This window comes from Lepisma saccharinum, chromosome 4, assembly GCF_977018435.1.
Source record: "Lepisma saccharinum chromosome 4, izLepSacc3.1, whole genome shotgun sequence".
Taxonomy (NCBI): Eukaryota; Metazoa; Arthropoda; class Insecta; order Zygentoma; family Lepismatidae; genus Lepisma; species Lepisma saccharinum.
This window is the reverse complement of record NC_139232.1, coordinates 43967771-43995560: the sequence shown is the minus strand read 5'-3', so window position 1 is coordinate 43995560 and position 27790 is coordinate 43967771. Positions and strand designations below refer to the sequence as shown.

General features: G+C 36.3%; 1 protein-coding gene across 1 annotated transcript in view; it reads left to right on the top strand.

Moving 5' to 3' along the window:
- The window catches only part of LOC145986432 (SH3 domain-binding protein 5 homolog), a 35620-nt gene extending 8444 nt beyond the window's left edge, over window positions 1-27176 (top strand). The window contains exons 3-7 of the mRNA XM_083120448.1: window positions 9972-10149; window positions 15979-16097; window positions 17890-17973; window positions 19004-19384; window positions 20812-27176. Coding sequence (XP_082976574.1) covers window positions 9972-10149; window positions 15979-16097; window positions 17890-17973; window positions 19004-19384; window positions 20812-21138 — 1089 coding nt within the window. The 3' untranslated portion in view covers window positions 21139-27176. The remainder of the gene's footprint in view (window positions 1-9971; window positions 10150-15978; window positions 16098-17889; window positions 17974-19003; window positions 19385-20811) is intronic.
- The last annotated feature ends 614 nt before the right edge of the window (window positions 27177-27790 follow it).

Sequence of the window (27790 nt, the reverse complement as noted above, 5' to 3'; positions counted from 1 at the left end):
TTCTACGCTGTGATTGCACACTGGTTGCTATGCTGTCCCAGGAATACTTGCGATATAAACTTTGGCTTCACAATCTGGAGCAAAGTAACACTAAAAGCGAGGCAGAAACTGAAAAAAACGTATATTAGCTACAAAGGGCAGACAAAAGGCAATTTTGACAAAAAACGTTTATATAAAGTCACTAGTGTTCATATAGGGTAATTGTAACTGGGTGTAATGCTTAAGATGGGATCCGTACCTAGGTGAATTGAAACTGGAATCCCTTGATTACCAGACAAGGCGTTGCCAGTAGGCCATTGGGTAGACATGCTCGCAAGGCAAATCAAAATTACTAATTAGAAGCAAAGCCAATAACTCTCGCCCTTCTGCTACATCATGAAATATTATCTAGCTAGCTGCGAAATATGGCATTCACAACAGAAACTGCAAAAGAATGAGGCCAGCCACAACTAGCAAAAAGTCAATTTTTCTGTAAAAATAAAAAAGAAGTTCACATTTTATCGATGAAAACTCCCCAATCAAAGTAACAGTCTTTTCCCCAAGTCTGACCTCATGCTGTATGAACAACAAAGAAATAAATTTTGTTCATCTGAATAATCCGGAAGCAAATAGTCGTTCTTGGTATGACCGTTCTTCTCTTTCTCGAAACGTCTTCTTTTTGCTCAAAGAGAAAAGGCAAATAGCAGTGTAGCTGTACCCAAGTAAGTTGAGCTCAGGAAAGCAACGAAATCTTCTAAATATGTTATTCGTTCTTCTCTTCTGCATAGGTTATATACATCAGTTTTCTACCTCTTGTAGCAAACGTGGCAAACTCATTGATGCTCCATCAGCATCCTGGGACTTCTTGCATTGGAACAAGTCACACTGACTATTTTGCCACAGAAACCGAAAGTTCAAATTAGTTACTTGTCACAATGTCACATAGCTTGCCCACCGAAAAAAGAAGAGAAGCAAATTCCCAGGAATTCATTTTATAGTGAGGAATATGTTGTCCCTCCTTATTATATGGAGACAAGTAAAACCAGTCATCAGAAAATGGGTTTCTTGGAGCAGTATATTCAAAGGCTGCAATTAAGGGATTTTAGTTCGATACCTGGTGGAGGCACATGACATAGTGGTTCCGATCTCACTTCAAACTATAGGTCTAGTTCCGATTATCCTTGCTGTGCATAGAGTGGACTTCAACGCCAAACTCAAACAAACAAGCATATGTATGACGAAACGATATTTCTATGTAATTCACAATTTTTGCAGTTAATTTCAGTGACTCTTCTTCCAAAGAATATTGAACGTTTCATTTTCAGGTGTATTTCACAATGCATTTTTAGTATTGATTATTGTAAGCAGCAAGTTTTAGCCACAACACGATGAAGAAAATAAAACACACTTTACACTCAAAATTATCTCGACTGTTAGAAGATCTGTGGGTGCAATATTTTTATTTTCATCTTGCCACACAAACAAAATATAATGCTACAATCGGTGTGACAACTTGTAATCAGGAGGTCCCTTGTTCGATACTTATTCAAGGCACATAGTGGTTCGCATCACACTTTAAAACACTGAAATACATAGACAATAAAATAATTAATGTGTTACAAGTTGGTAAAGAAATGCGACCATGAGGGGAATCAAACCTAGGATTTCAGCTTACAAAACTGACCTTCAACCAACATGGCCACAAACCATGGTGAAGAAACCAAGCTTTTCAGGTAATTTCTCCGTAAGATTACATATTTTTCTGTCTAGATCGAAAGTTTTGATGTTGCTTCTCGCTAATTACATTCAATTGAAAGAAATACACTTCATCAGATAGTGTTTGTGTGCTGTGCACATTGCTGACAGAATATAAGTCAAGCTTGTGACGTGTTCTAGCTTCCACCAACATAGTGGATTCTGCTATGTGATGAGGAATCTTATTAACCAACGGCACATATATTATATTATTTTTAAACTATTTATTTAAAAAGAAAAGTCATTATTCTGGAATCTACGGACAAATTCATTCAGCCGGTAGTGATTTTACGAGTCACAATTCAATTTTTTTCTTCATTACGAAACCAACGTGCATGTGTAAAAAAGGAAAGCCCGACAATTATCATTTTACAAAAAATCCATTTACTGTTAAAGTTAAATTAGAGGACAACCATTGCCTTATTGTTAATAGCCTGGATGACTGATGTGAGTGTTTGTGGGGAGGGGTACCTCCTCTTATGTGCCACCCTAGCTGTAACATAAACTCTTCTTGCTTCGGATTTCTATTGTATAATCAGTGCCGACTTTGCGATTATGTTTGCCAAAGTGGTGGGAAGGAGTTCATATATTCTTCAAGCCTTCTCCCGAGCTAGAATAACACTTTTTCCGAAAGAAAACATAAGTTTATTTTTCTGCATCATTTTCAGGAATTAGAACAGCACTATTTCCGCCTCGCTTCTTCAAATTGCATTTTTTTTTTCCGTTATTTAGTGTTGCTTTTCTTCCATTTTCAGCTACTCGCAACGATGAAGAGAGACTGAAAAAGATCACCCATGCTGAGGCCAATTTCGAACCCGGTGCCCTCGCATTTTAATGCATTGTGATAGCCACTTTTTCATGAATTTTTTGCATTTACATTACTTTCAACGTAGACATGGACAGTGCAGTTAATTAATATTTATGCTGCAATCTTTCTTTTAGCCCTTTTCTTCGAGTCTGAGAGACACAAAATTCCCTGCATGTGGTTAAAATGTTTGATAGTAAGCAACACTGCTGGTTTCCGAACACTTACTTCGGTTCTACTGCCAGACCCGAACCTGGACTTTAACTCAAACGAGTGTGCCACTTTCTGTGAACAGAAGTGTACAAAAGTTACAAAATTACAAGCTCTAGAAATGTTGAGAGTGTCCTGCATGCATAACACTGCACAAGCAGGGTATCAAATTTCTCTCAAATCCCCTGAATGCATATTGGAGTAAATTTCTGTGATGTGCACCAGCACGTCAGACACTGTCTTTAGGAGTGTTATCATCTCAGACTCCGAAAATATAAGGGTGTTTGTGAGAATTTGGTTCTCTGCTTGTGCCACGTTACACAAGGAGCCAAAGTTTGTAATTTTGCAACTTTGGTATGAATGGTGTAACTTTGTAATTTTGCTGCAAGAATCATCATGGGCTTTTATTTTGTAAATACTGATTGTGTTTACTTCTGTTGCATAAATTATAAATTTCAAAATTATAGAAATCAGGAACATCATTTTGACTTATCCTGTATTTGGTACACATGCACACCACAAGCATCTCTACCTTTAAGTTATTGTGGGGCGCATGCTGTGAAATGTGCAATAAATCATATTCATAGTACATTTGTCCAGATTATTGAGGTAGGTCCCCACTAGTGACACCCTTGATACATACACATTGCATTTATACATAAGTTTATGGATACTTCAAAGTTGCTGTGATCTATATCAACAGTGATAAGAACGGTACATTTTAAAAGTAGCTTTGCTACAGCTACAACTACTCTTCCAAATTGTAGCTTCTCTACAGTTGCATTTGCAAGAGAGTGGCTCGCTACACTACTTCTGTGCACTATTTCTGCATAAAAATCTTAAAACAACCATATGGATATTGAAAAGTAGACCCAAGTATGATAGTTGTACTTGCTGGAAAATAGATTCTCTTATTTATTATCATGATTCCCGTCATTCGATAATTTGTATGACAGTAGGATTCATATATCAACATATTTTTCTTGAGAATAAATATTTCATTTTTAATAGACTGATATGTAATCAGTATTTTGAATGAAAAAGATATCTCACTGACTCTTTCAAGGATGATAATTGTCATGAACATGGTGGATAAGGTTAGCACTATTGCTTTGTAACTGTGGTGGAAAATGGATCGCTCATTTTTACACTGCAAGTTGTTTTACATACAGGGTTCCCACACACCTGGAAAACCTGGAAATCTCAGGGAATTTGAACAAAATACATATTTCAGGGAAAATCTTGTAAATTAATGGTTCCCAATGAAGCAAAACTGAGGGATTATAATATGATCCTGTTTGTGGATAATCCAGGCTGTTGTAGCATTTCTCTTTCAGCAAGGAACTCATATCTATTTGTTTGTCAGTTTCTTGTTTATAAATGTGATTCCAGGGCTGGTGACCAAGTGTATACCCTCATAAATTTTGCGCTTTTTAAAATTTAATTAACCGATTTTGATCTTTATAATGATCTTGTAAAATATATACGATGTGCTCAGCGCATGGAAGACCTGATACAGGAACATCTCAGGAGAAAGAGAATGAAGGCTGTAACTGGTGATAAAGTAATTCGCCAGTTTAAGACATTGTTGCACAATGTCAGTAGTGAAAATGAATTGAAGGAGGAGTTTAGTAACTTTTCAATCAAAACTGATGCGTTAGATTATTTTTTTTTACAGGTGTCATGAAAGGCAAGGATGACTTCTCTGAGTTATGGAGCACTGTTAAGTTGGTTTTCATTTTATCACATAACAATGCATATGTGGAAAGTGGGTTTTCTGTAAATAAGCAGGTTTTAATAGAAAACTTGAAAGAAGAGTCTGTTGTGGATATTGGGCAAGTTTATGATGCAGTGAAAGTGGTAGGAGTGTCAAATGTAGAAGTAAGCAAAGATATGATCCAGAGTGTTAAAGGTGCACGTATTAGATACGAAGAAGCATTGCTGAAGATGAGAAAGAAATGTGATCACAAAGTAGACAAAAGGAAAGAATTGAAACGTAAAGCAAGTGAGATCCGTGCTTTACAAGCCAAACAACAAAAGATGCAAAAAGAAGCAAAGGTTATTGCAGAACAATTAAAAAAAATGAAGCTTCTGAGGAGTAAAGTTTCTTAATTTGCTGTATCAGACATTAAGTACATTTCTTGTTTTATATTTCAGTCTCAGTAACTTATTATTCCTTTTTACATTGGTACTACTAATAATTGTATCTTCATTTTTATATGTTTTAAAAATTCCAATAATTTGTTTATCTTAACTATTATTGTACGCATTACAGATTAATTGATATTGCATCTATTTATAAACATCTATGAAAAGTGTGAAAATATTTCAATGTTCTATATCAGATATGTTAGAAATTGTTTCAGAGTTGTTTAAAGTTCTAGAAAACTGGTCATCTTTGTTCTTAATTACATGCAAAGAAGTGTAATTTATTTTATTATTGAACTAGTTTTGTTATTTGCATCAGAAAACAACAGTAATAAAGAAGGTGAGGATGGTATGGCTGTGAGGGGGAATGGAGGAGGCCATTGTAAAATTATAGTAGTCTTTTACTGTGCATTCCATACTCTGGAAAAAATATAAGGATTCTGGAAAACTCGGGGAAATCTCAGGGAAAATGGATTTGGAGTTCGATACCTGGTGGAGGCACATGACATAGTGGTTCCGATCTCACTTCAAACTATAGGTCTAGTTCCGATTATCCTTGCTGTGCATAGAGTGGACTTCAACGCCAAACTCAAACAAACAAGCATATGTATGACGAAACGATATTTCTATGTAATTCACAATTTTTGCAGTTAATTTCAGTGACTCTTCTTCCAAAGAATATTGAACGTTTCATTTTCAGGTGTATTTCACAATGCATTTTTAGTATTGATTATTGTAAGCAGCAAGTTTTAGCCACAACACGATGAAGAAAATAAAACACACTTTACACTCAAAATTATCTCGACTGTTAGAAGATCTGTGGGTGCAATATTTTTATTTTCATCTTGCCACACAAACAAAATATAATGCTACAATCGGTGTGACAACTTGTAATCAGGAGGTCCCTTGTTCGATACTTATTCAAGGCACATAGTGGTTCGCATCACACTTTAAAACACTGAAATACATAGACAATAAAATAATTAATGTGTTACAAGTTGGTAAAGAAAAGCGACCATGAGGGGAATCAAACCTAGGATTTCAGCTTACAAAACTGACCTTCAACCAACATGGCCACAAACCATGGTGAAGAAACCAAGCTTTTCAGGTAATTTCTCCGTAAGATTACATATTTTTCTGTCTAGATCGAAAGTTTTGATGTTGCTTCTCGCTAATTACATTCAATTGAAAGAAATACACTTCATCAGATAGTGTTTGTGTGCTGTGCACATTGCTGACAGAATATAAGTCAAGCTTGTGACGTGTTCTAGCTTCCACCAACATAGTGGATTCTGCTATGTGATGAGGAATCTTATTAACCAACGGCACATATATTATATTATTTTTAAACTATTTATTTAAAAAGAAAAGTCATTATTCTGGAATCTACGGACAAATTCATTCAGCCGGTAGTGATTTTACGAGTCACAATTCAATTTTTTTTCTTCATTACGAAACCAACGTGCATGTGTAAAAAAGGAAAGCCCGACAATTATCATTTTACAAAAAATCCATTTACTGTTAAAGTTAAATTAGAGGACAACCATTGCCTTATTGTTAATAGCCTGGATGACTGATGTGAGTGTTTGTGGGGAGGGGTACCTCCTCTTATGTGCCACCCTAGCTGTAACATAAACTCTTCTTGCTTCGGATTTCTATTGTATAATCAGTGCCGACTTTGCGATTATGTTTGCCAAAGTGGTGGGAAGGAGTTCATATATTCTTCAAGCCTTCTCCCGAGCTAGAATAACACTTTTTCCGAAAGAAAACATAAGTTTATTTTTCTGCATCATTTTCAGGAATTAGAACAGCACTATTTCTGCCTCGCTTCTTCAAATTGCATTTTTTTTTTTTCCGTTATTTAGTGTTGCTTTTCTTCCATTTTCAGCTACTCGCAACGATGAAGAGAGACTGAAAAAGATCACCCATGCTGAGGCCAATTTCGAACCCGGTGCCCTCGCATTTTAATGCATTGTGATAGCCACTTTTTCATGAATTTTTTGCATTTACATTACTTTCAACGTAGACATGGACAGTGCAGTTAATTAATATTTATGCTGCAATCTTTCTTTTAGCCCTTTTCTTCGAGTCTGAGAGACACAAAATTCCCTGCATGTGGTTAAAATGTTTGATAGTAAGCAACACTGCTGGTTTCCGAACACTTACTTCGGTTCTACTGCCAGACCCGAACCTGGACTTTAACTCAAACGAGTGTGCCACTTTCTGTGAACAGAAGTGTACAAAAGTTACAAAATTACAAGCTCTAGAAATGTTGAGAGTGTCCTGCATGCATAACACTGCACAAGCAGGGTATCAAATTTCTCTCAAATCCCCTGAATGCATATTGGAGTAAATTTCTGTGATGTGCACCAGCACGTCAGACACTGTCTTTAGGAGTGTTATCATCTCAGACTCCGAAAATATAAGGGTGTTTGTGAGAATTTGGTTCTCTGCTTGTGCCACGTTACACAAGGAGCCAAAGTTTGTAATTTTGCAACTTTGGTATGAATGGTGTAACTTTGTAATTTTGCTGCAAGAATCATCATGGGCTTTTATTTTGTAAATACTGATTGTGTTTACTTCTGTTGCATAAATTATAAATTTCAAAATTATAGAAATCAGGAACATCATTTTGACTTATCCTGTATTTGGTACACATGCACACCACAAGCATCTCTACCTTTAAGTTATTGTGGGGCGCATGCTGTGAAATGTGCAATAAATCATATTCATAGTACATTTGTCCAGATTATTGAGGTAGGTCCCCACTAGTGACACCCTTGATACATACACATTGCATTTATACATAAGTTTATGGATACTTCAAAGTTGCTGTGATCTATATCAACAGTGATAAGAACGGTACATTTTAAAAGTAGCTTTGCTACAGCTACAACTACTCTTCCAAATTGTAGCTTCTCTACAGTTGCATTTGCAAGAGAGTGGCTCGCTACACTACTTCTGTGCACTATTTCTGCATAAAAATCTTAAAACAACCATATGGATATTGAAAAGTAGACCCAAGTATGATAGTTGTACTTGCTGGAAAATAGATTCTCTTATTTATTATCATGATTCCCGTCATTCGATAATTTGTATGACAGTAGGATTCATATATCAACATATTTTTCTTGAGAATAAATATTTCATTTTTAATAGACTGATATGTAATCAGTATTTTGAATGAAAAAGATATCTCACTGACTCTTTCAAGGATGATAATTGTCATGAACATGGTGGATAAGGTTAGCACTATTGCTTTGTAACTGTGGTGGAAAATGGATCGCTCATTTTTACACTGCAAGTTGTTTTACATACAGGGTTCCCACACACCTGGAAAACCTGGAAATCTCAGGGAATTTGAACAAAATACATATTTCAGGGAAAATCTTGTAAATTAATGGTTCCCAATGAAGCAAAACTGAGGGATTATAATATGATCCTGTTTGTGGATAATCCAGGCTGTTGTAGCATTTCTCTTTCAGCAAGGAACTCATATCTATTTGTTTGTCAGTTTCTTGTTTATAAATGTGATTCCAGGGCTGGTGACCAAGTGTATACCCTCATAAATTTTGCGCTTTTTAAAATTTAATTAACCGATTTTGATCTTTATAATGATCTTGTAAAATATATACGATGTGCTCAGCGCATGGAAGACCTGATACAGGAACATCTCAGGAGAAAGAGAATGAAGGCTGTAACTGGTGATAAAGTAATTCGCCAGTTTAAGACATTGTTGCACAATGTCAGTAGTGAAAATGAATTGAAGGAGGAGTTTAGTAACTTTTCAATCAAAACTGATGCGCTAGATTATTTTTTTTACAGGTGTCATGAAAGGCAAGGATGACTTCTCTGAGTTATGGAGCACTGTTAAGTTGGTTTTCATTTTATCACATAACAATGCATATGTGGAAAGTGGGTTTTCTGTAAATAAGCAGGTTTTAATAGAAAACTTGAAAGAAGAGTCTGTTGTGGATATTGGGCAAGTTTATGATGCAGTGAAAGTGGTAGGAGTGTCAAATGTAGAAGTAAGCAAAGATATGATCCAGAGTGTTAAAGGTGCACGTATTAGATACGAAGAAGCATTGCTGAAGATGAGAAAGAAATGTGATCACAAAGTAGACAAAAGGAAAGAATTGAAACGTAAAGCAAGTGAGATCCGTGCTTTACAAGCCAAACAACAAAAGATGCAAAAAGAAGCAAAGGTTATTGCAGAACAATTAAAAAAAATGAAGCTTCTGAGGAGTAAAGTTTCTTAATTTGCTGTATCAGACATTAAGTACATTTCTTGTTTTATATTTCAGTCTCAGTAACTTATTATTCCTTTTTACATTGGTACTACTAATAATTGTATCTTCATTTTTATATGTTTTAAAAATTCCAATAATTTGTTTATCTTAACTATTATTGTACGCATTACAGATTAATTGATATTGCATCTATTTATAAACATCTATGAAAAGTGTGAAAATATTTCAATGTTCTATATCAGATATGTTAGAAATTGTTTCAGAGTTGTTTAAAGTTCTAGAAAACTGGTCATCTTTGTTCTTAATTACATGCAAAGAAGTGTAATTTATTTTATTATTGAACTAGTTTTGTTATTTGCATCAGAAAACAACAGTAATAAAGAAGGTGAGGATGGTATGGCTGTGAGGGGGAATGGAGGAGGCCATTGTAAAATTATAGTAGTCTTTTACTGTGCATTCCATACTCTGGAAAAAATATAAGGATTCTGGAAAACTCGGGGAAATCTCAGGGAAAATGGATTTGGAGTTTGCATGGGAACCCATGGATATCCACATGACTTGTTCAGGGGGTGCCAAAAAGGAGGCATGTTTCTCCCCAAAATAGCAATGCAGCTCAATAAAACACAGCTGTTAGTCAGAATATATTCATATATTACTTACCGGTACGTAAAATTTCGTATTTTTGCATTGCACAATTTAATGGTTATATACTATTAATTTCGAAGACCCTCTGTCTTCATTCACTAAGGGTACGGCATCTGGAGCGGCTGCTTGTGTGTGCGTGCTCAAATTTATTTTAAAGTTGTATTCTCTAATTTTCGCAGGAAGCAAATGCAAAATTTCGCATCTTGCTTAATAAACCAACACAAGATCTGAATATATTGAAAAGAAAACTAGGAAGTTGCATTGAGAAGGCTCGTCCATATTATGATGCATTGGAAATTGCTAAGCAGGCACAACTTGAATGCCAGAGGGCAGCTGTCCAATTTCAAAGAGCTAATGGTGAGTTATTGCATGTTTTTTTTTTTGTTCAGAAACTAACAATAGAAAAGCATATCCTTTGATGGAATAATCTTAAACATAACCACAATCTTCTTGATTTTTTTTACAGTGATAGACAATTAATGAGGCTAGCTTGTGATTTTTTTTTCAAATTTTCACTTTCACAAATAATGGAAATAAAAAATAAGTTTCTTATTACCCCTGTTTCTTATTCCCCCACTCTCCCCTAAGTATTTACAGAATCCCATGTATTTCTTATGGAGAAAAAACTTCAAATTCAAGTTGTGGCTAAACAAATGAGAGTTTCGACTCTAGCGAAAATATCATCTTCAATGGATCCTCTACCCGATCATATGTTTTTTTCCACCATCGGAAGTTTGATATTCCCAAGAAAATGAATAAAATAATTCTCCCATAAGCGTAATGCATTTCTCCTTGCCTCCTACTAACAATCTGGCAGTGTTGCCAAACCTGATGTGCATGAAAGAGCTAAATTTCACCTTAAATTGAGCTAAAGTTCACTTTCAAGTAGCTAGATTTAGGAAGGCTGGATAAAGTGCCTCCCATGGTAATTTTAGTTGTCAAGGTTGGTGGGGTGCTGCTATTACCGGTAACTTAACAGTGATGACAATCTATTCTTAGTTTTCACCATCTAGATCTGACGACATCACCCATCTCAATAATCCACCGATGGTTGGATGAAATCGAAAATATGGGATTACCGGTTAACAATATTGTCATCTTCACCTCAGCCACGGAACTATATAAAAGTAGCTGGGGAGGTAAGAGCAGGTGGGGTGACGCAGTCAATTTAACAATATCACATCATGTGCAAAATTTATACTCATGGGAAAAGTTGGTCTATGTGGGCCAGGTCTAGAGACGGCATCATAGTGTGCCTCACTATGCCATGGGTGCCACAGTTCGCAGCCAAAGGAGTGCACAAAAGCCAGATCTGGCTCCAAAGGAGCTATGCTGGCAACAGTGCTCCCCAAGTTGCCTGAGAGAAAAGGACCTAAAGGAAATTGTTCATCTCCCCCTTAATCAACATATTTCTATGTTTTGCACAGGGTGGCGACAGACCTGGAAAACTGGGAAAAGTCAGGGAATTTAAGAGGTCAAAAAAGTCAGGGAATTTTGTTTTGATTGACTTTTTTTTAGGCAATGGAATGAATATGCCAGGCGTTTGCTTTGAAGGATGTCCTTATGAAGCACTAATGGGAACAGGAAATCTTGTTGCTAATTCTGAGCATCAACTTTTAGGTCTCTTTTTTGCACAACACAATTATGAAGGGTATTCTCATAGTAATTTCCACTCTGCAGAAGAAGAGAATGCCCCAAAAGCACTGTTCACTGAGGATTACTGTTTATACTAGGAACACCACATGGAGTGCAACATGGAAGAATTAAAGTTTATATCAGTGTGTTTTGAAACTTTGTGATATAATTGAAAACAAGTCCATATGTCTCCAAAAAGACACATTTTAAAAACATAGCTAACAGTAAATCAACAAATTTAAAATATTGGGTTGATGCATTAGTTCGAAGCATTTTTTTCACCATAGCAGAATTATTTTTATTTGATACTAATTTGAGATGAACAAAAGTTAATCAGTAATGTATTTTCCTTCATTGTCAATGACTGTCTACCAAGGCTGGGCCAGTTTTTCAGTTCAACGCCTGAAGAAATCAGCTGATTTGGGGTTAAATGCATCGTCAAGTCAAGTTTGAAGACCATTTTTGTCACCAAAGGAGCTTCCTTGAAGAATGATGGATTGAGAGCTGAAAAGGTAGCGCCCAGATGGCAGCTTTTGTCATGTTAATGCAGTGTGGGTGTGTCCTCCTCCGTAGCCGAGTGGGTTAAGGCGTTCACTCGTCTTGAGATTGTTCGCTGCGGGACGGCGTAGGTTCGAATCCGGTTCTGGTCGGAATTTATTCAGCCTACGTATAGGGCCAGTGTCAACCAACCATCGTGAGGAAATTGGGGAGCTCCGAGTGAGTGAGCATAACCTCGTCACGGAGACCTACTATAACGGCTGGGGATATGTCGGGCTGACCCCCCGACTATTACAATACTGGTTGAAGATCTCCATGCTTAGAGGTGACGAAAGGAAAGCATGGGAGGGAGACCGGCAGAACGGTAGGTACGCCTAGGCCCTTCATGGGCTGTTGCACGACGGATTTTATTTTTTATTTTTAACGCAGTGTGGGTGTGCATTATCGTGTCACAGCACTTGATGCTGTCTTCCTGGTCTACTCGCTGATTTGGTTGTTTTCATTTGAAGCGTGCAGTATCCGGAACTTTACCCATTGAATGCAAATGTCGCATGATGGTTGAATGGTCATAGTTTATCACATTTGCTAATTTTCGAGTCGACTGATGTACATCCTCGTGGATTAAAGCATTTAAACTATCGTCATTAACCTTCACCCGTATTATGGTCGATTTTTCGACCATCGAAAATAAGGTACTCTACTCGTATTTTGGTCAATTTTGCGACCATGCAGCTGATAACAAATTTCCTGTTTTTTTTTTTATTATCTTGATACTTTTCTGTTATGTTGGAAACACTTACAGTGGGTTAAACGAAGCTTTGACACATCATGTGGATGCAACCCCCCCCCCTTCCTGACTCCAAATTTACATATGGAAGGTGGCATGAATTTTAAATTCGTACATTTTTTTGACAAAAAATGTTATAAATCTTAGACTATTTGACCAATCTACTTCGGGTAACTTTTGCTTTGCAGCTAAAACATTGGGGCATGCAGCCGTGCAGAAATCAAAATGCCAAAGCCAATAAGAGGGGTTGGGTGGGCCATGGCCCCCAACTTTCAATGAAAAAATCATAAAAATGGGGAGTTTGTCCCCTTTTCCCCCGCTATTTTGAGAAGGGGACGCAAATTTAGCCTTACTTTCAAAGAATGGTCCTTTCTCAACCGAATGAAAGGCATTTCATGTTCCTAGGTGCATTACATTATCGAATATGTGAAAGAAACTTCCCATTTTTATGATTTTTTCATTGAAAATTGTAGACTGTGGCCCACCCAACCCCTCTTATCAGCTGTGGCGTTTTGATTTCTACACGGTTGCATGCCCTGATGTTTTAGCTGCAAAACAAAAGTTACCTGAAGTAGATTGGTCAAATAGTCTACAAGTTATAACATTTTTTTTCAAAGAAGTGTACAAATTTAATTTCGTGCTAAAGGCCTCGGTGAAACCGGGGTTACTTTTTGATGACCCCCTCGGCAGAGTAAAGGTTAATGCCTGATGATCTTAATGCCCTCTTAATGACAAAGGAATTATCTTGCCCTTAGAGTCTTATCTCCTCCTACGGCGCTCGGTTCCACAGGTAGCGCTTCTTCTGGATCTGGGGTTGATGTCCTCTTCTAGAGGGTGGGGGGATGGAAATAGACACGTCCAGACTGTCGTGGTCGGAGCTCAAGAGGTTCTTGCATCGCGTGATACTAATTTCGTTCAGCGTGGACAGAACGTAGTCCAGGTTGCTGTTCTTTCTGGTGTTTTATGTTCAAGCCACAAATGAAAGTTTCAATAAACCACTTATCGTTCGCACAATTTCCTGTTCCATTCTCAGGGTCTTGCCAGTCAATAGAAAGGTTGAAGTCGCCGAAAAGGGCAACGTCCCCAAGGGCAACTCCTGCAAGGAGAGAATTTCGACATTCTTCCAGAAGGAACAATGGATTTTCTGTGCGGTCTGTAGAAAGAGCCAAGGATAAGATTTTTTGAACCGGTCACTGAAACCTTGACCCACAATATCTCACAATTCCGTTGCAGGTCATGATGTATTTTGCTTGGCCATTTTGTGTTCACACAGATTATAATGCCCCAACAAGAGTTGCATAATTGTTTCGATATATAGTGAAATGGCTTGCAAATGACAGCTCACTGTCACGAACATTTCCCGTTAGCCACTTTTCGGTAAATATTAAGCAGTCATATGCCATGAGTTCACACGCAAATGTAGCACAGTCAGCAAGCTTATTCTTAATGCTCTGTGTATTTTGGTAATACACAGAGAAATTTGGCATCATTTTCACAGGTCACGGATTTACAAGTACATACTTGTATGTCCCCACAGATCAAAGCCATGCAGAGGAGGTGAAAGTACCGGACTGGGGTCCCCTTACCTGCCAAGCGCTGTTTCCTGGTGCTGGTGGAGACATGCACACGTGTTCCCGCAAGTGCCGAAAACAAAAATCTTCTTTCAGCACATCTCCACTGCAATAGTTCATGAGAATCTTTTGGCACAGCGGAGGAAACACTACACCGGAGACACGAGTACACCAGAACTAAACACAGACTGAGAAAAACCACTGAAAAATCTCGAAAAACAGGACGACGATGAGCACCACTTCTACAGCTTGCCACCATCTTGCCTTGTGTGAACAATAATAAACACTGAATGTACACTTACACACACACACACACATTGAATAAAGACTGTGTGTGAACTTGTTTGGCCTTTTTTCTTGTCATCATATCACTGTGAGGGCAAGTATCTAGTTATTGGAGGGCACAAATATCTTTAGGCTCACTTGGAACAGCTGAAGACAAAAGCTTTTAGTTCATCGAACTTTGCAGCAAATCAACACCTATCTTAACTGAACTAAAATGAAATAAATTGTACACAAGACATTTTCAAACGATTTACTACAACTCTGTAAAATGATTTACTGGATATTCTTCCAGTGAAAAATTATATTATTGTATTTGTTCCTGAGAAGGGAGTTTGGAACAGTTTGTGTTTTGTCACAACTTCTACAAATGTGGCAGACATCATGAAAAGAAGTCTTGTCATCTGTAAGGACTGTAAGAATACTCAACTGGATAACCAACGTCAACTTAATCTACAAGTAGAAATGAAACAGGTTTCGCCAAAACATTATTTTTTTTCCTCTGATCACTCATAAATTGCTTTTATTATTTTTTTCTTTCTTGCACATCAATAATTCTGTTTTTAATGTTTTCTTTATATTATCTCATATTTGCTTTAAAATTATCATTGTCACATACATACATATTATATAAATGTTCCTCATGTATGTCACTAGTGACAATTTGTAATATGTGTTCATTTCATATTGTAATATTTGGTTCATTTCCAATAAGGGATAAATTTTACTTCGTCTAGTGTATTATATTAAGATGCACATACATTATATTATGGGGACAAGTACAGGTGACGTGTTTTCCTGCCTGATTTAGCACTGCATGCCACTGGAATGTAATATGACTGAAACAGTTCACCATTGTCAAGTAACTTCGATATATCATGTACTTAGTTTTCATGACTGTAACCAAGACAAAGAGATTATTTATGAAGCTGATGATATATAATTATTGTGGCAGCTTGCGACTGATATGTTAGGTGGTCAACTTTTAATCTTGGCACCGAATTTACCAGCTTCGAGTCCTGGCCAGTGCATGAATAATCTTTGTGAGTGTCCCTTCTTTAATTTCATCCAATCTTTGTCATTATGATTAGCAAAGAGTGGCAGAAAAGCAACATAAAATAACAAAAATACGAATAAATAAACATTATATCACACATGCAGTGTAATTTTCATTATAAATTATGAGATAAGTCTTTTATGGAGGCACTTATGTAAAACAAGCAGGATAGAGAGTCATTATATCAATAGTAATTCAATGTTTCATTGCTGTACAGTATGGCCCCCACTGTTTTGATCTGATCTGTGATTTCAATGATTATGTTACAGGGATGTCACAATTGTATTGAAATGTGAATTTCAGTGGAACTTGAAACTAAGGCAGCTGTTGATTCTGATCTTACACTTTCTTTGCAGAGATTCACCAGGCTGCTAAGGAAACAGTGGCCTTGGCAGAGCAGAGGTTCTTGAGTAAGCAAAGTGATCTCCAGTTTGACAATGCCTGGCAAGAAATGCTGAACCATGTGACTATCAAGGTTTGCATTTATTTCTCTGGTATTTACGAGGCACACTGTATGTTGAAGTCAAGCGATACATTTTTCTTATCCATGGAAACATGTTTAAAGTGTTATTTCTCTTGTAGTCTATGGTCATTACAAGCATAAAACCCATCTTTTCGTTGTGATGTTTCAGGAGAACACAAGCTCCCTCCTTCAGACATTTTTTTTTTTGGATGTCGGATGAAGGAAGCATGTGTTCTCCTGAAATGTCACAACGAAAAACTGTGTTTTTATGCTTGCAATAACCGTAGACAAAGAGAAATAATTCTACAATGCAAGCAATGCTTACATACAAGAAAAACTATGATTAAAGTAATTATTTAATTTTGCAAGTAATAGTCGACATACAATTGAAATAATCATTTGAAGGAAAACGTTCATAGTAAAGTCTTAAAATTTTTGCAGATAATTGTATATGTGAATATACAGTTCTCAGAGTGGAGTCAAATGTGGAGAGATATCACCCCACATTAGAAATTTTGATTAAATTATCTCCACAGTTAGGATAATTTGAGTAAGCATCCTACCACCTTCTTCATTGTCTCCATGTTGAACCATTCAAGCATACCCTCACCTATCCCCAAACTCGACAAAGCATCCCCCACCTATGTATTTCCACTTCAAGCACTGCAAACATATCGATATACAGGGGAAAATTTTCGCTCACTAAATGCCCAATATTTTTGTTAAAGTGGCCGACAGTCAAAATGAAAATAAGGGACATGATTGCAATCGCAGGTTGATGATAAAGGACAAAGTTGCAAAAATACAGTATATGCCATTATTAAGTATTACTATTTGCCTTTTTATCTTGAGAGCAGTTCTTTTCTATGAAGGAGCTACTAACAGCTGCCATAGATGAAGAAGCTTGTGCACCATTCCCTGATTAGACTGCACTGCCATGTGCTATTAAAAATTCTTTGTAGCCTGCTTTGTATTCATTGTCATTATCTGTAAACCACAGGTGAAAATCTTCCTGCAACCATGATTTTTGGTGTCATTGTCAGCAAATCTCAAGTGATTAACATCCATAGGGCCAATGTGACAACCAATTTTCAGGAATAATGCTTCTCAGACCAATACCTGTTATTTTTTCTACTTAGCATTTTTTTATGCAAGGGTAAGCACTGAATCTTAAGTGGATTGTAGGTTTGTATGTGCCTGTTAGGGGCCTGGTGAGATAGGCCTGAATTCCAAAATATCCATTATATTAGTATATTAGTATATATTTTTTCAGGCTTTCTTCAAAATATTGTCCCAGAGGCCACATGAAATTGAAGGTAGGTCTTTTGATGCAATGCTTTTTCATAGGTGCATTTTTCATTTTGAGTATTTCTCCCCCAAATGTATTGAACTGTTTTCAACGGAACTTCGCAAAATTTCTAATTTATATAGTCTGTCTTTTGTTAACTCATTATTAGGAGATAAAATGTTTAAATTTCAAATATTTAATATCTCTACAATTAGTTCTCCTTGTATTTATTACTATTATTTGTGCATCAGTGTACATTTGAAAGCATCGCCTAAAAGTCATATGCCCCAAGAACTAGCCAGTGTCAGAGGCAGCTCTCTGCTAAAGGTTAATTTGTTTATGAAATATTGGAAATCAGTTGTAGCAAATTTACAGGACGGAAAATTAATTGTAAAGGACTTTGTGAAAATATGTAATTAAGGGCTCATTAACAGAGAAATTAATTTTATTCTAACATTGTGCTGAGTTCAGAGATAGTATTTGTATTTTGCCTCTAATGATTGGTATAAATTGCAGGTGATGGAAGCAGAGTCTCAGAAAGCTGAAAGTGGGAGAGAGCATCAGAAGAGAGCTACACTTTTTAATGCTGCTGAGCAGAAGGTACACTTATTTATGATACGTTATTAGTATTTGTATGCGAGAGAAACAGGAGATCTAACCCTGTGTAATTATTGCTTCCTGTTTGATGTTACTTTTAATTATCAGTGCCGTAGCTTCTACATAACCCTTTCAAGACAGAAAAGTAATTACATAACTATATTAAAGTCAGCAGAATTGGAAAATCAGGCAAACTATGGCTTGGTAGCTTAGTTTGTAGAGCAATGGCTCAATATGTCAGAGAGCTGAGTTTGAGTTCTGGTCAAGTCTGCATTTTTGCTTAAATTTCTATTTTGAATCCAGGAATAAACTTTATAATAGTCCAATTGGTAAAGGAAGGCAAAGTTCCCTGTTGAGTTTGTACCATGCCACGAGGCATATATAGGGGGATGTGGGGGTAGGTCCCCACATATTCTTCGATTTTGGCCATGAAGACTCGAAGGTGATGCGATCAGCACCACTTTCCAGCTGCCTTTACCCCCAAAGTTGCCCCTCCACTTACCAATTTATTTGAGACTGGGTGGGCCCTACAGCTGCTTTAAGCAGGAACAAAGCTGGAAGAATTCCAACCTTGGATCACACATGCCAGGAATCGAACTCCACTCTCCCACATAGCAGAGAGAAAACTAGACAGCATCCACCCCAGACTGAACTTCACTATAGAACATGAAAAGCAGGACAAAATCAACTTCCTAGACCTCACCATCAGCCGCAGACAACGAGTTTGTAACCACTGTATTCACAAAACCAGACACAGGAAACCAATATATCACTCATCCTCTTCATTGTGGTCAGCCAAAAGGGACAGAAAAGTGATGCTAAATAACAAAAATAAAATAAAATTAACTATAACTATGTGTTCTTGGTTATATAACTTGTGGAAAAGCTTGAAATAATCTGTTCTCACATTGAACAACTTATATGAAAGCCCCTGCAATTTTTCGTAATCTTTTGCGGATGTGGCATTAGATGGCAAGTGCCTTGACTAAGGATTTAATCCAATGCCATATGAATGTTTGGTTGCTTATTTCAGGTCTTGATTTTGGAGCAGAAATTAAGAAGAAGTATTATCAAGTCTCGTCCATATTTTGAGCAGAAGGAAATTTTTTATCAACAGTTAAGTGCCCAGAAAGAAAGGGTCGAAAATCTACAGCGAGCAGTTGTACTGTCGAAGCAAGCATACTCAGAGTCACTTCAAAACCTGGAAAGCATCTCTGAGGAAATTCACCAAAAGCGGAGACTTTTGCAGCCTCGTGAGCCTGGTGTTGGTGCTGAGCTGAACTTCCAGAGTCCAGAGTTTGACCTGAATAGTTGTGGGTATCAGAGCTTAGGATCAACTTCTGGAAGATGCTCCAGCACGGCCGACAGTGAAAGGGAAGATGAAGATGATGATATACCATTGCAAGACTCACAGGTATGTCGCATCATGTATGATGAGAAATGGCAACAAGATAATCATTGAACATGATTTTGTTTGACAATTGCATATTTTCACATTTGTATTAGCAATACAATTGATCTGTAGGTATTTTCTAATCTTTTAAATAGTAAATGTTATTCTTTTCTCTGTTAAAATGCTCAATGTACAGGGTGTGGCAATGAATCTGACAATTTTACAACACTGGATATAGCTAGTTTTGCATCAGAGGTGACACGTGACTATATTGCCATCTTGAAGCCCCTGCCTTAACATTCAGTTATGATGGAGTCATTGAACGGATTACAGATTTCATTCTCTGTAAAAGCGTGTTCCAAAAAAGAATGGTGATGTTCTTTGGCCCACCATATGAGGATGTGTGTGATTATTTTCTTTGGGGTAATTTGAAAGCAAAAGTCTTCCAACCAACCCTCACGCACACTTATTATTATTATTATTATTATTATTTATTATCTCCAAAGGGTTACAATTAAGCCATACAACATTTCATTTTGAACAAAATTAATACAAATAATGACTTGATGCCCTATATAGTAAAAAAAAAAAATATGCAAAAGCTACATATAAGGAAAATGTGATGAATTTACATTAGTATATATAGTGTTCTATTCTATAGTAACAATGAAATAAAGAAAGTTTGAGAGTTATACACATTTAGAAGAAAGGAAAGTGTAAAGTTGTGTGGGTTTGGATATGGATGAAAATTTTAAAATATATGTGTGTAGGTGGGTAATGGTGGGAGGGGGGGGGTAAGCACTGAAAATAATATTACTGGAGTTAGAATTTATAGGCATATGAACGTAGAAGACTACAGAACTGCGCTTTGCTGGTACTGAGTTTGACCTTCGTCGGGAGTAAATTCCAGGTTACCGCTGCTAGGTACGAGAAGGACTTCTGGCCAAATCTGCTTTTGTTAGATTTGGAGATTACTAGGTCTCTATGTAAGGACTATCTGGTGTTTTGGGTGCTTCTCTATTACTTTTTCCATAACTCGGCTTAATGTTGGGGTTAAGGAAATCGACCTGTAGTTACACGCTAGGGTAGGAGATCCAGATTTGTGAATTGGGGTTATTATGGAGTGCTTCTAGCTCGTTGGAAATTGGTTATGTGCGATACAATCAAGACAGAATGTAATTTTATGTATATCCACATAGCATATTATGCACATTTTAACTTTATTCATTGTGGTATGTAATGTCTCACAAAATATAATATAGATGTTGAAATATGTACTTGAAATATTTGTGTTCCCTCTTCGAAAAGAAAACCTTAAATTTTTCATTCTTTCAACAGCAGGAAAATTAATGAAGTAAGTGGGTTAGGGCACATTTGTTTTAAATGTTCCCTGAATTTTGTATAATTATTATAAATGATCCTCTACTGAGTGTTGCTTGTTCTTGCAGGAGTTGGACAATTTGAAGCAGGAAGTGCAGAAACTAGCATTGAGGCCAGTGGAAGGAGCAAATGAAATGGACCAGTGGGATGAGCTGAACGATTCAGTAAAAAAACTGGATTCCTTCCTAAATATTTGCAGTGATTCTGGCAGAGAGGAGTGTGCACAGTGTTTGGTGGACAACATGGAAAAGAAAGCAGAGGTGATATCAAAACAAGACACCATGAACGAAGATGATTATGCATCAAGAGATGAACAGGTAGGACTTCCAATCCACAAGGGCAGTGCGGAGAGTAACATTTTATCGAATCCAGCTCCTGCATCTGAAGCAACATGAATTTAATCTCTCACGTTAATATAAGAATGCGTGCCATATATTTTTTTACTAGACACTTTTCTGGTTTGTCCAGAATTTGACATTTTGTATTAATAAGGCACATTGCCTTCCTATCGACATCATTATTTCCATGTATGTTCTGAAGTATTTTACACATGTTTCTGTTTACAACAATAACAACACAAACGACCACAGTTTGTGTGGTGTGTGTGCTGTGGTTCTCAGGTTGTGTTTGACACATAAGATTTTTGTTTCAGACATTTACCTGATATAACATTTGTGTATAATTTTGCTTCTTATTGCATTATTGTGGCCTGGGATTGAATCCTTCCAGTGAGAAGACATGACATTTGAGAGCTTTAACATGTTATTATACTTCTCTATTCAGGTGTTACCGACTTTGTATTTTTCATTATTGTCCAGTACTTTGTATTTATCCATGTTCAAATGTTATAGCATGTTTGCTGGTGGATGCATGCTTTTTCAGGCATTTGCATCTTGATATACTTTCCATAAGTTATCATTGTTGGTGATACTTGACATGTATCAAGTGGACGTGGCATTACACACATGTATATAGTATATGACTGTTGAATTTGAAATGTTGTTGTGGCGTTTATCTTCTGGAATAGGTAGTTGTCCAATATTGTACATCTGCATTATTTTTCTGAACGGATACGAGTGGTGCAACTGATAGAAGCTCAAAAGCAACAACGTTATCCTAGAGAGATCATGAAGGGGGGAGGGGAGGAAGGGAGAAAATTGATTTTTCAACCTATTTCAAAAGATGCTTTGTGGCTCTAAACGTTAAAATGATTTCAGACAAGACTACTTCTGCCGATTACTGGAAAATATTTTTACATAAAATATTTATATGTATAAGCAGTACATAAAACAATCTGGAATTACTTCTCTTTGTATTTACATCAACCATCCCCACATGATTTGATGCAAGCTGTAGTTTGTTTTATGTTCTATTCATGCCTACAAATAATAACTCCTTAATATTGTCTGTGCTAGCAGAACATTAATTCTACAGGCAATACTACTACCTTTTTTCAATACCCATGTATGATGTAGCATTAAACTAAAACAAGGCAACTAGAAAGTTTATCTTTTTATTATATAAAACTAACTTTTTTTGAATTCCCAGTAGGAAAAAAAATATGTGTTTCCTTTAGCTTTACAAATAAGTCAATATAATTTGGTTATACATATGATGCTGAATGTAAACACTGATGTAGCCCAATTGTGCTCTGCTACAGGCCTTTGCTGCTTAAATCCTGATGATACAGTTAATACCAAAAAATTAAGAATGGCAGGAAATATAAAATATAAATACATATTTTGTGCAGGGATGTGATATTTTTCTCAAGAAAATAATGTACGTGAAATGAGATGAAAACTATCAGAAGTAGTATTATTTTCCTGTAGTTTACTGTTATTACAAGCATAAGAAAACAGTTTTTCGTTGTCATGTTTCAGGAGAACACTCCCTTCATCAGACATTTATTTTCATTGCTAATTGCTAACCATTGTTATAACTTATCTTTAGTCAAAATGAAAATAAATGTCTGATGAAGGGAGTGTGTGTTCTCCTGAAATGTCACAACGAAAAACTGTTTTCTTATGCTTGTAATAACCGTAAACTACAGGAAAATAATTCTACAATCCAAGCAATGCGTACATACAAAAAAAAACTATTATCGGAAGTAGTAAAGAAGCAGTTTCATTCACTTGCCCTCTTTGCTTTTCAAACATTTCATAAATTCAAATATTGCTGAAAAAAATAGAGTACTGGATACCTTGTTTCTTTTAATAAGTGAATGTACTTGTTATGTAATGTAATTTTATATATATATATATATATATATATATATACACACACACACATACACACATGAAAGATGAAAGGATAAATATATTGATAGAGTAAAAGCGATGGAAGTTTTAGCAAATAAATATTGGCATTGTTATATTTAGCAGAGAGTAGTTTTATAGAACAGGGTTATTGCAGATCAAAATTTGTCCAGTAGAGTTATGTAGCAAACTTTATGTATAATTACAGTAGGCAGTTATGATTATAAACTATTATCTTTTAATTTCTTGTTTAATTTGTGTAAGGGGCCCCTGAATCTGATCCTCACATTGCGCATGTTAAACTGGAGTTAAAAAATTGTTAAGAATTTTGTTTCATGGGCAATACACATTATATATGTAAAGTTGCAAGCTAAAAAACACATTCTTTTTACAATTTGTTTATTTGAAGTCACATTTCTACCTTTTCAAAGTTATTCACTATGACAATTAGGAAGAGTCATTGTAAAAGACAAACTGTGACTTTGATTTTTCATGATAATGGCATATGTTCAATTGTGTGATACCAGATATGTGCTAGTTTTACAGTTGTAAAATTATATGAATTGGATAATTTTCATGTGTGTATAAGTTTATGTATTTGTGCATTAATTTTTTGCTTATACCCTGTCTAGCCATAAATACTGTTACACACTATTTTGTGAATAAGTTGATATGGTTTCAGATTTTTAAATTTTCTTTTAGTGTGTTACACTTAACACATATTACACACAAATTGCACCAATCAGTTCCACTTTTTGCCCTCACACAGGCTCTCTGGCCAGGCATCTATTGCAGCACGGATGGTCTTGATGGGAAGATCCGCCACTGCTGCCATCGAAGATCACTTTAAACTTTCAATTATAGGGTGTCTCTTCTTGCAGGACAATCCTCTAGCTCTGACTGCAGTTTATAGTCCAGGGTATTGAGATCAGGGCTATCAGATGACCAATCAACAGTGGAGATGACATCAAACACACTGATCTCCAGTCACTGTTGCGTCATCGTAGTCTTATGAGCTGTGGCAGAATCTTTCTGTAACTTCCAATGTTCATTGTTCAACAGCATCACAAGAGGGTCCACAACACTTTTGCACTGGTTTTAAAGCCCTTTTTAGGTGAAATCCTCATAGCTCACCACCCCCCACCAAACCATGACAGGAGGGCTGTTGGCATCTCTGAACTTTTGGAACTTTCATGAATTTCTCGAGAGAATAAAGCATACACCCTTTGATTTTCGTGGTTAAAACTTTCTTCATTGATGAACATTTTCTCATCTGTGAAGAGAATCCTGCGATGCCCATTGGCAACATACTGCTGCTGGAGCCATCTCAATTTCAGTTCCCTCTGTTTCTTCAGTCATGGCATCAGGAAATGTCCAGTATTCTGCTGGTCAACTCTTTAAGTCCAAGGTCTTCATTAAGTAAAAAAAAAAGAAAAAAATAGGTAAAGCGCTCCCCTGTGCTTTGCACCATGCCATGAAGGCGTATAGGCCCGACCCTGTGGCCGAGTGCTTAGCACATCGCGCTGCGATGCCAAGGGTCCCGTGTTCGAATCCCGGTCGGGCTTGGTTGTTTGTGAATGTTCATTCATCAATTTCATCACTCATCCCCATCTTCGCAAATTAGCCAAGAGGCACAAAATGCGAAGTAAAATAAACTAAATCAATCAATCAATCAATCAATCATGAAGGCGTATAGGGGGGGGTGTGAGGTTATGGCCCCACACTTTCTTGATCTCGGCCGAGCTGAGGGTGATGTGATTAGCACCATGCCCCTGGCTGCCTTTACCCCCAGAGTTTCCTCCAGGTACCCACTTTATACGATGCTGGGTGGGCGCCGGGACCACTTCAACAGGTTGAAAAAGTCTCGGTTCTTCGCTGCCAGGAGAGTACGTCATTAAGTACCCTGGACATTGATTGTTGTTTAATGTTCAGTTTCCATGCCATTATCACATGCTTCCAGATGGGATTTCGGCAGTTGCGAGCCACCACTGCTTTAGCAACCTCCGCTGTTCATACAGTGTGAGGCAGACCAACTGTTGGGCGATCATTCAGGCTACCAGTCTCAGTGAATCTCTGCCTTGTCCGATACACAAACCTTTTGCTGATCTTCAGCATTTTAGGGTCTGGAAAATCTCTGAGGACAAGTTTCCAGCATATGCAGAGCAATTATGTCTACTGTGTTTTCATATTTGCCCTGCTCCGTGCTAAGCACAAGAAGATACATGAATTCTTTTTCACATTTGAACACACAATGGTTTTATAAGCCCGACTACTGAATGTATTGTCGAAGCCAAAAATTTGTAACAGTATGTATGGCAAGACTAGGTAAGATCTTAGTTAATGGGTAGTTCTAGTGACATTAATCTAGCAGAATAGTTACAGATTGAGATTTTTGGATAATTTTTTAAACAAATTGTAATGTCAATTTCACTGATCCTGATGAGCAACATTATTTAACAAAAATGCAAGATCATTTTCAACATGATAAAACTAAAAGTGCTGTAATAATTGTGTTTCTGTATTATAAATAACTTGTGTCTGTCTTATTTACATAGCATTTTTGCTATTATTTGAAAGATGAGATAATGGTGATTTTTAAAAAAGTAACACACATGCCAGGATTCTAACCCTGAACCTACAGTGGAGATTGTGAGTTGACCATTTATTGCATCCTGCCTTGCTAGCTTGGTAGCTCAGTTTGTAGATTGATTTGGTATTCTAAGTCCACTTTATGGACTTGGTAGAGAAATGCGCAGATTCAAGTTCTGGTCGAGCCTGCATTTTTCATGTAAATTTCTGTACACATGTTAGGTTTTCTCTTGGAGAAAAGCAGTACAGAATTGTACTCGGTGCTTGAATTGGAGGGTGGTGCAGGCAGGGGGTATCCCCCAACTAGGAATACGTAATTATGCAAAGCATCTCCCAGCTGTACTATTGTTTCCATGGTAAAACATGGTAGCAACCCCCAGCTAACAACAATTTTCACTTCAAGCAGTGATTGTGCTGTATTAAACTTGGAGAAAAAAAACAACAAAAAAAACTTGTTACTATCAGTATCTTCTCAATGATTGAAATTAAGAAACTGAATCACGGAATCTGTGTCATATTCAGCATTTCAATTCAATAAGTTGGATATTTTATCAATATCCAATATATATTGGATATCAGCTTCTCATCCCTAGATTTCTTTAAATATTTGTGTTACTACCATGACATGATGGTAAAACATTTCAGATTAGAAATTTAGATTTTGGATTCACGTTTACTCTGTGTGAAATACCAAAATATTTGGTATATTTGCTAGCAGGAAGGATGTTGCCTGGTATTGTATTTAGGGGATAATACAAGGTGCTAATCTTGCATGAAAATGTGCAAGGGGAAGCATGTGCACATGTAAAATAATGGATTGTCAGTTTTTTCTTCATAACGGCCCTGTTTGCCTTTAGAGATTTGTTGAAGCTAAAAAACACAACTTTTTCTCAGTTGGAATATTTGTGAAAAAATTGCATTCTTACACCAGTAATTCTTGATTAATGATTTGAAATTGCATTTTTCAAATGTCATTGTGTCATTGCAGGTGTTTTATATTTGTATGAAATATTTTGTAATTTATTATTGCTAAAAGAAAATGTCAAGACTTGTTTTAACACAGGGTAGTCACTAAGAAAATGAGTCTATGTTTTCAAATTATGGACTTCTATTATTGGAAACCTTAAAGACTGTAAATTGTGATATCAAGATAACACAGTGTACTGATTCCAAGGTGCAAGTATGGATTTTTCTCTACAACGGAAGTTCCAAATTTATACACATCAGTTTCACACAACTTCATATTTAGAAATAATTTACTCAGATAATAAAACTAATAATTATTAATTATTAGTGTTGCTCTTATTTATCAAATAGGTTTGTAGCAGAGAGAAAATTAGTGTTCTATTTTGTTTCCCAGTGGTTAGTTCATTACGAATGATATAGTATTGTGCAAACATACACAGTGAATTTTTTTAAAATTAGTTATCCAGCCTAGGACTTGGTGACAGTGTAGAAATGCTTCAGATAAGTAATTGTTGTACACTAAATATGTATTTTTGATAAGAATTATGTAAATAGCAAACATCTGTTTCTTTTCATAGGCTTATGTTATTTGTTCAGATCTTAAATAAATGTTTTTGAAGTAATTTAAAGGAAGTATTATTTTTAATGCAAATTTTCATTATTTACATGGACAGATGGATGGAGATTGCACAATTGTTAGATTTTTCAGTCCACTAACATTAATAATTTGTTTATTGCTCTTTTATTATTATTTTTTCAAGATATTGGTAAATTGTTTGACAATTTGATTTTGGAGCTCCATTTACCGTGTAACTACCAAGTATAAGAAATTATGCATAAAAGATTTTCCACTTGATTTGCAAAATGCATGTAAAATGTCTAAAACCTGACATACATCACTTGGTTTTGGACTAAAGTGAAATGTACGTGAGAATCAGGAATGCACAGGAAAACCAGAGATGATACTTAACACCCACAGAATATACTATTGTACAGCATCAGAATATTTTGAGGAAAGTATTTTTTAAATGAATATAGGAGAAGTAAAATATAACTGTTTTCTATCTCAAGTAATTTGTGGATAAGTTACATGCAATATAAGTAAATATTTGTAAACTTCTTGTAACTGCAATATGATTAATGGTTATTTACCAGAAGTTGGAGAAGTGTATTCCAAAGCACCTTTTGTAGATTTCAATTTTAATTCAATTGTTGACTGACTTTATATGAGAAAAAA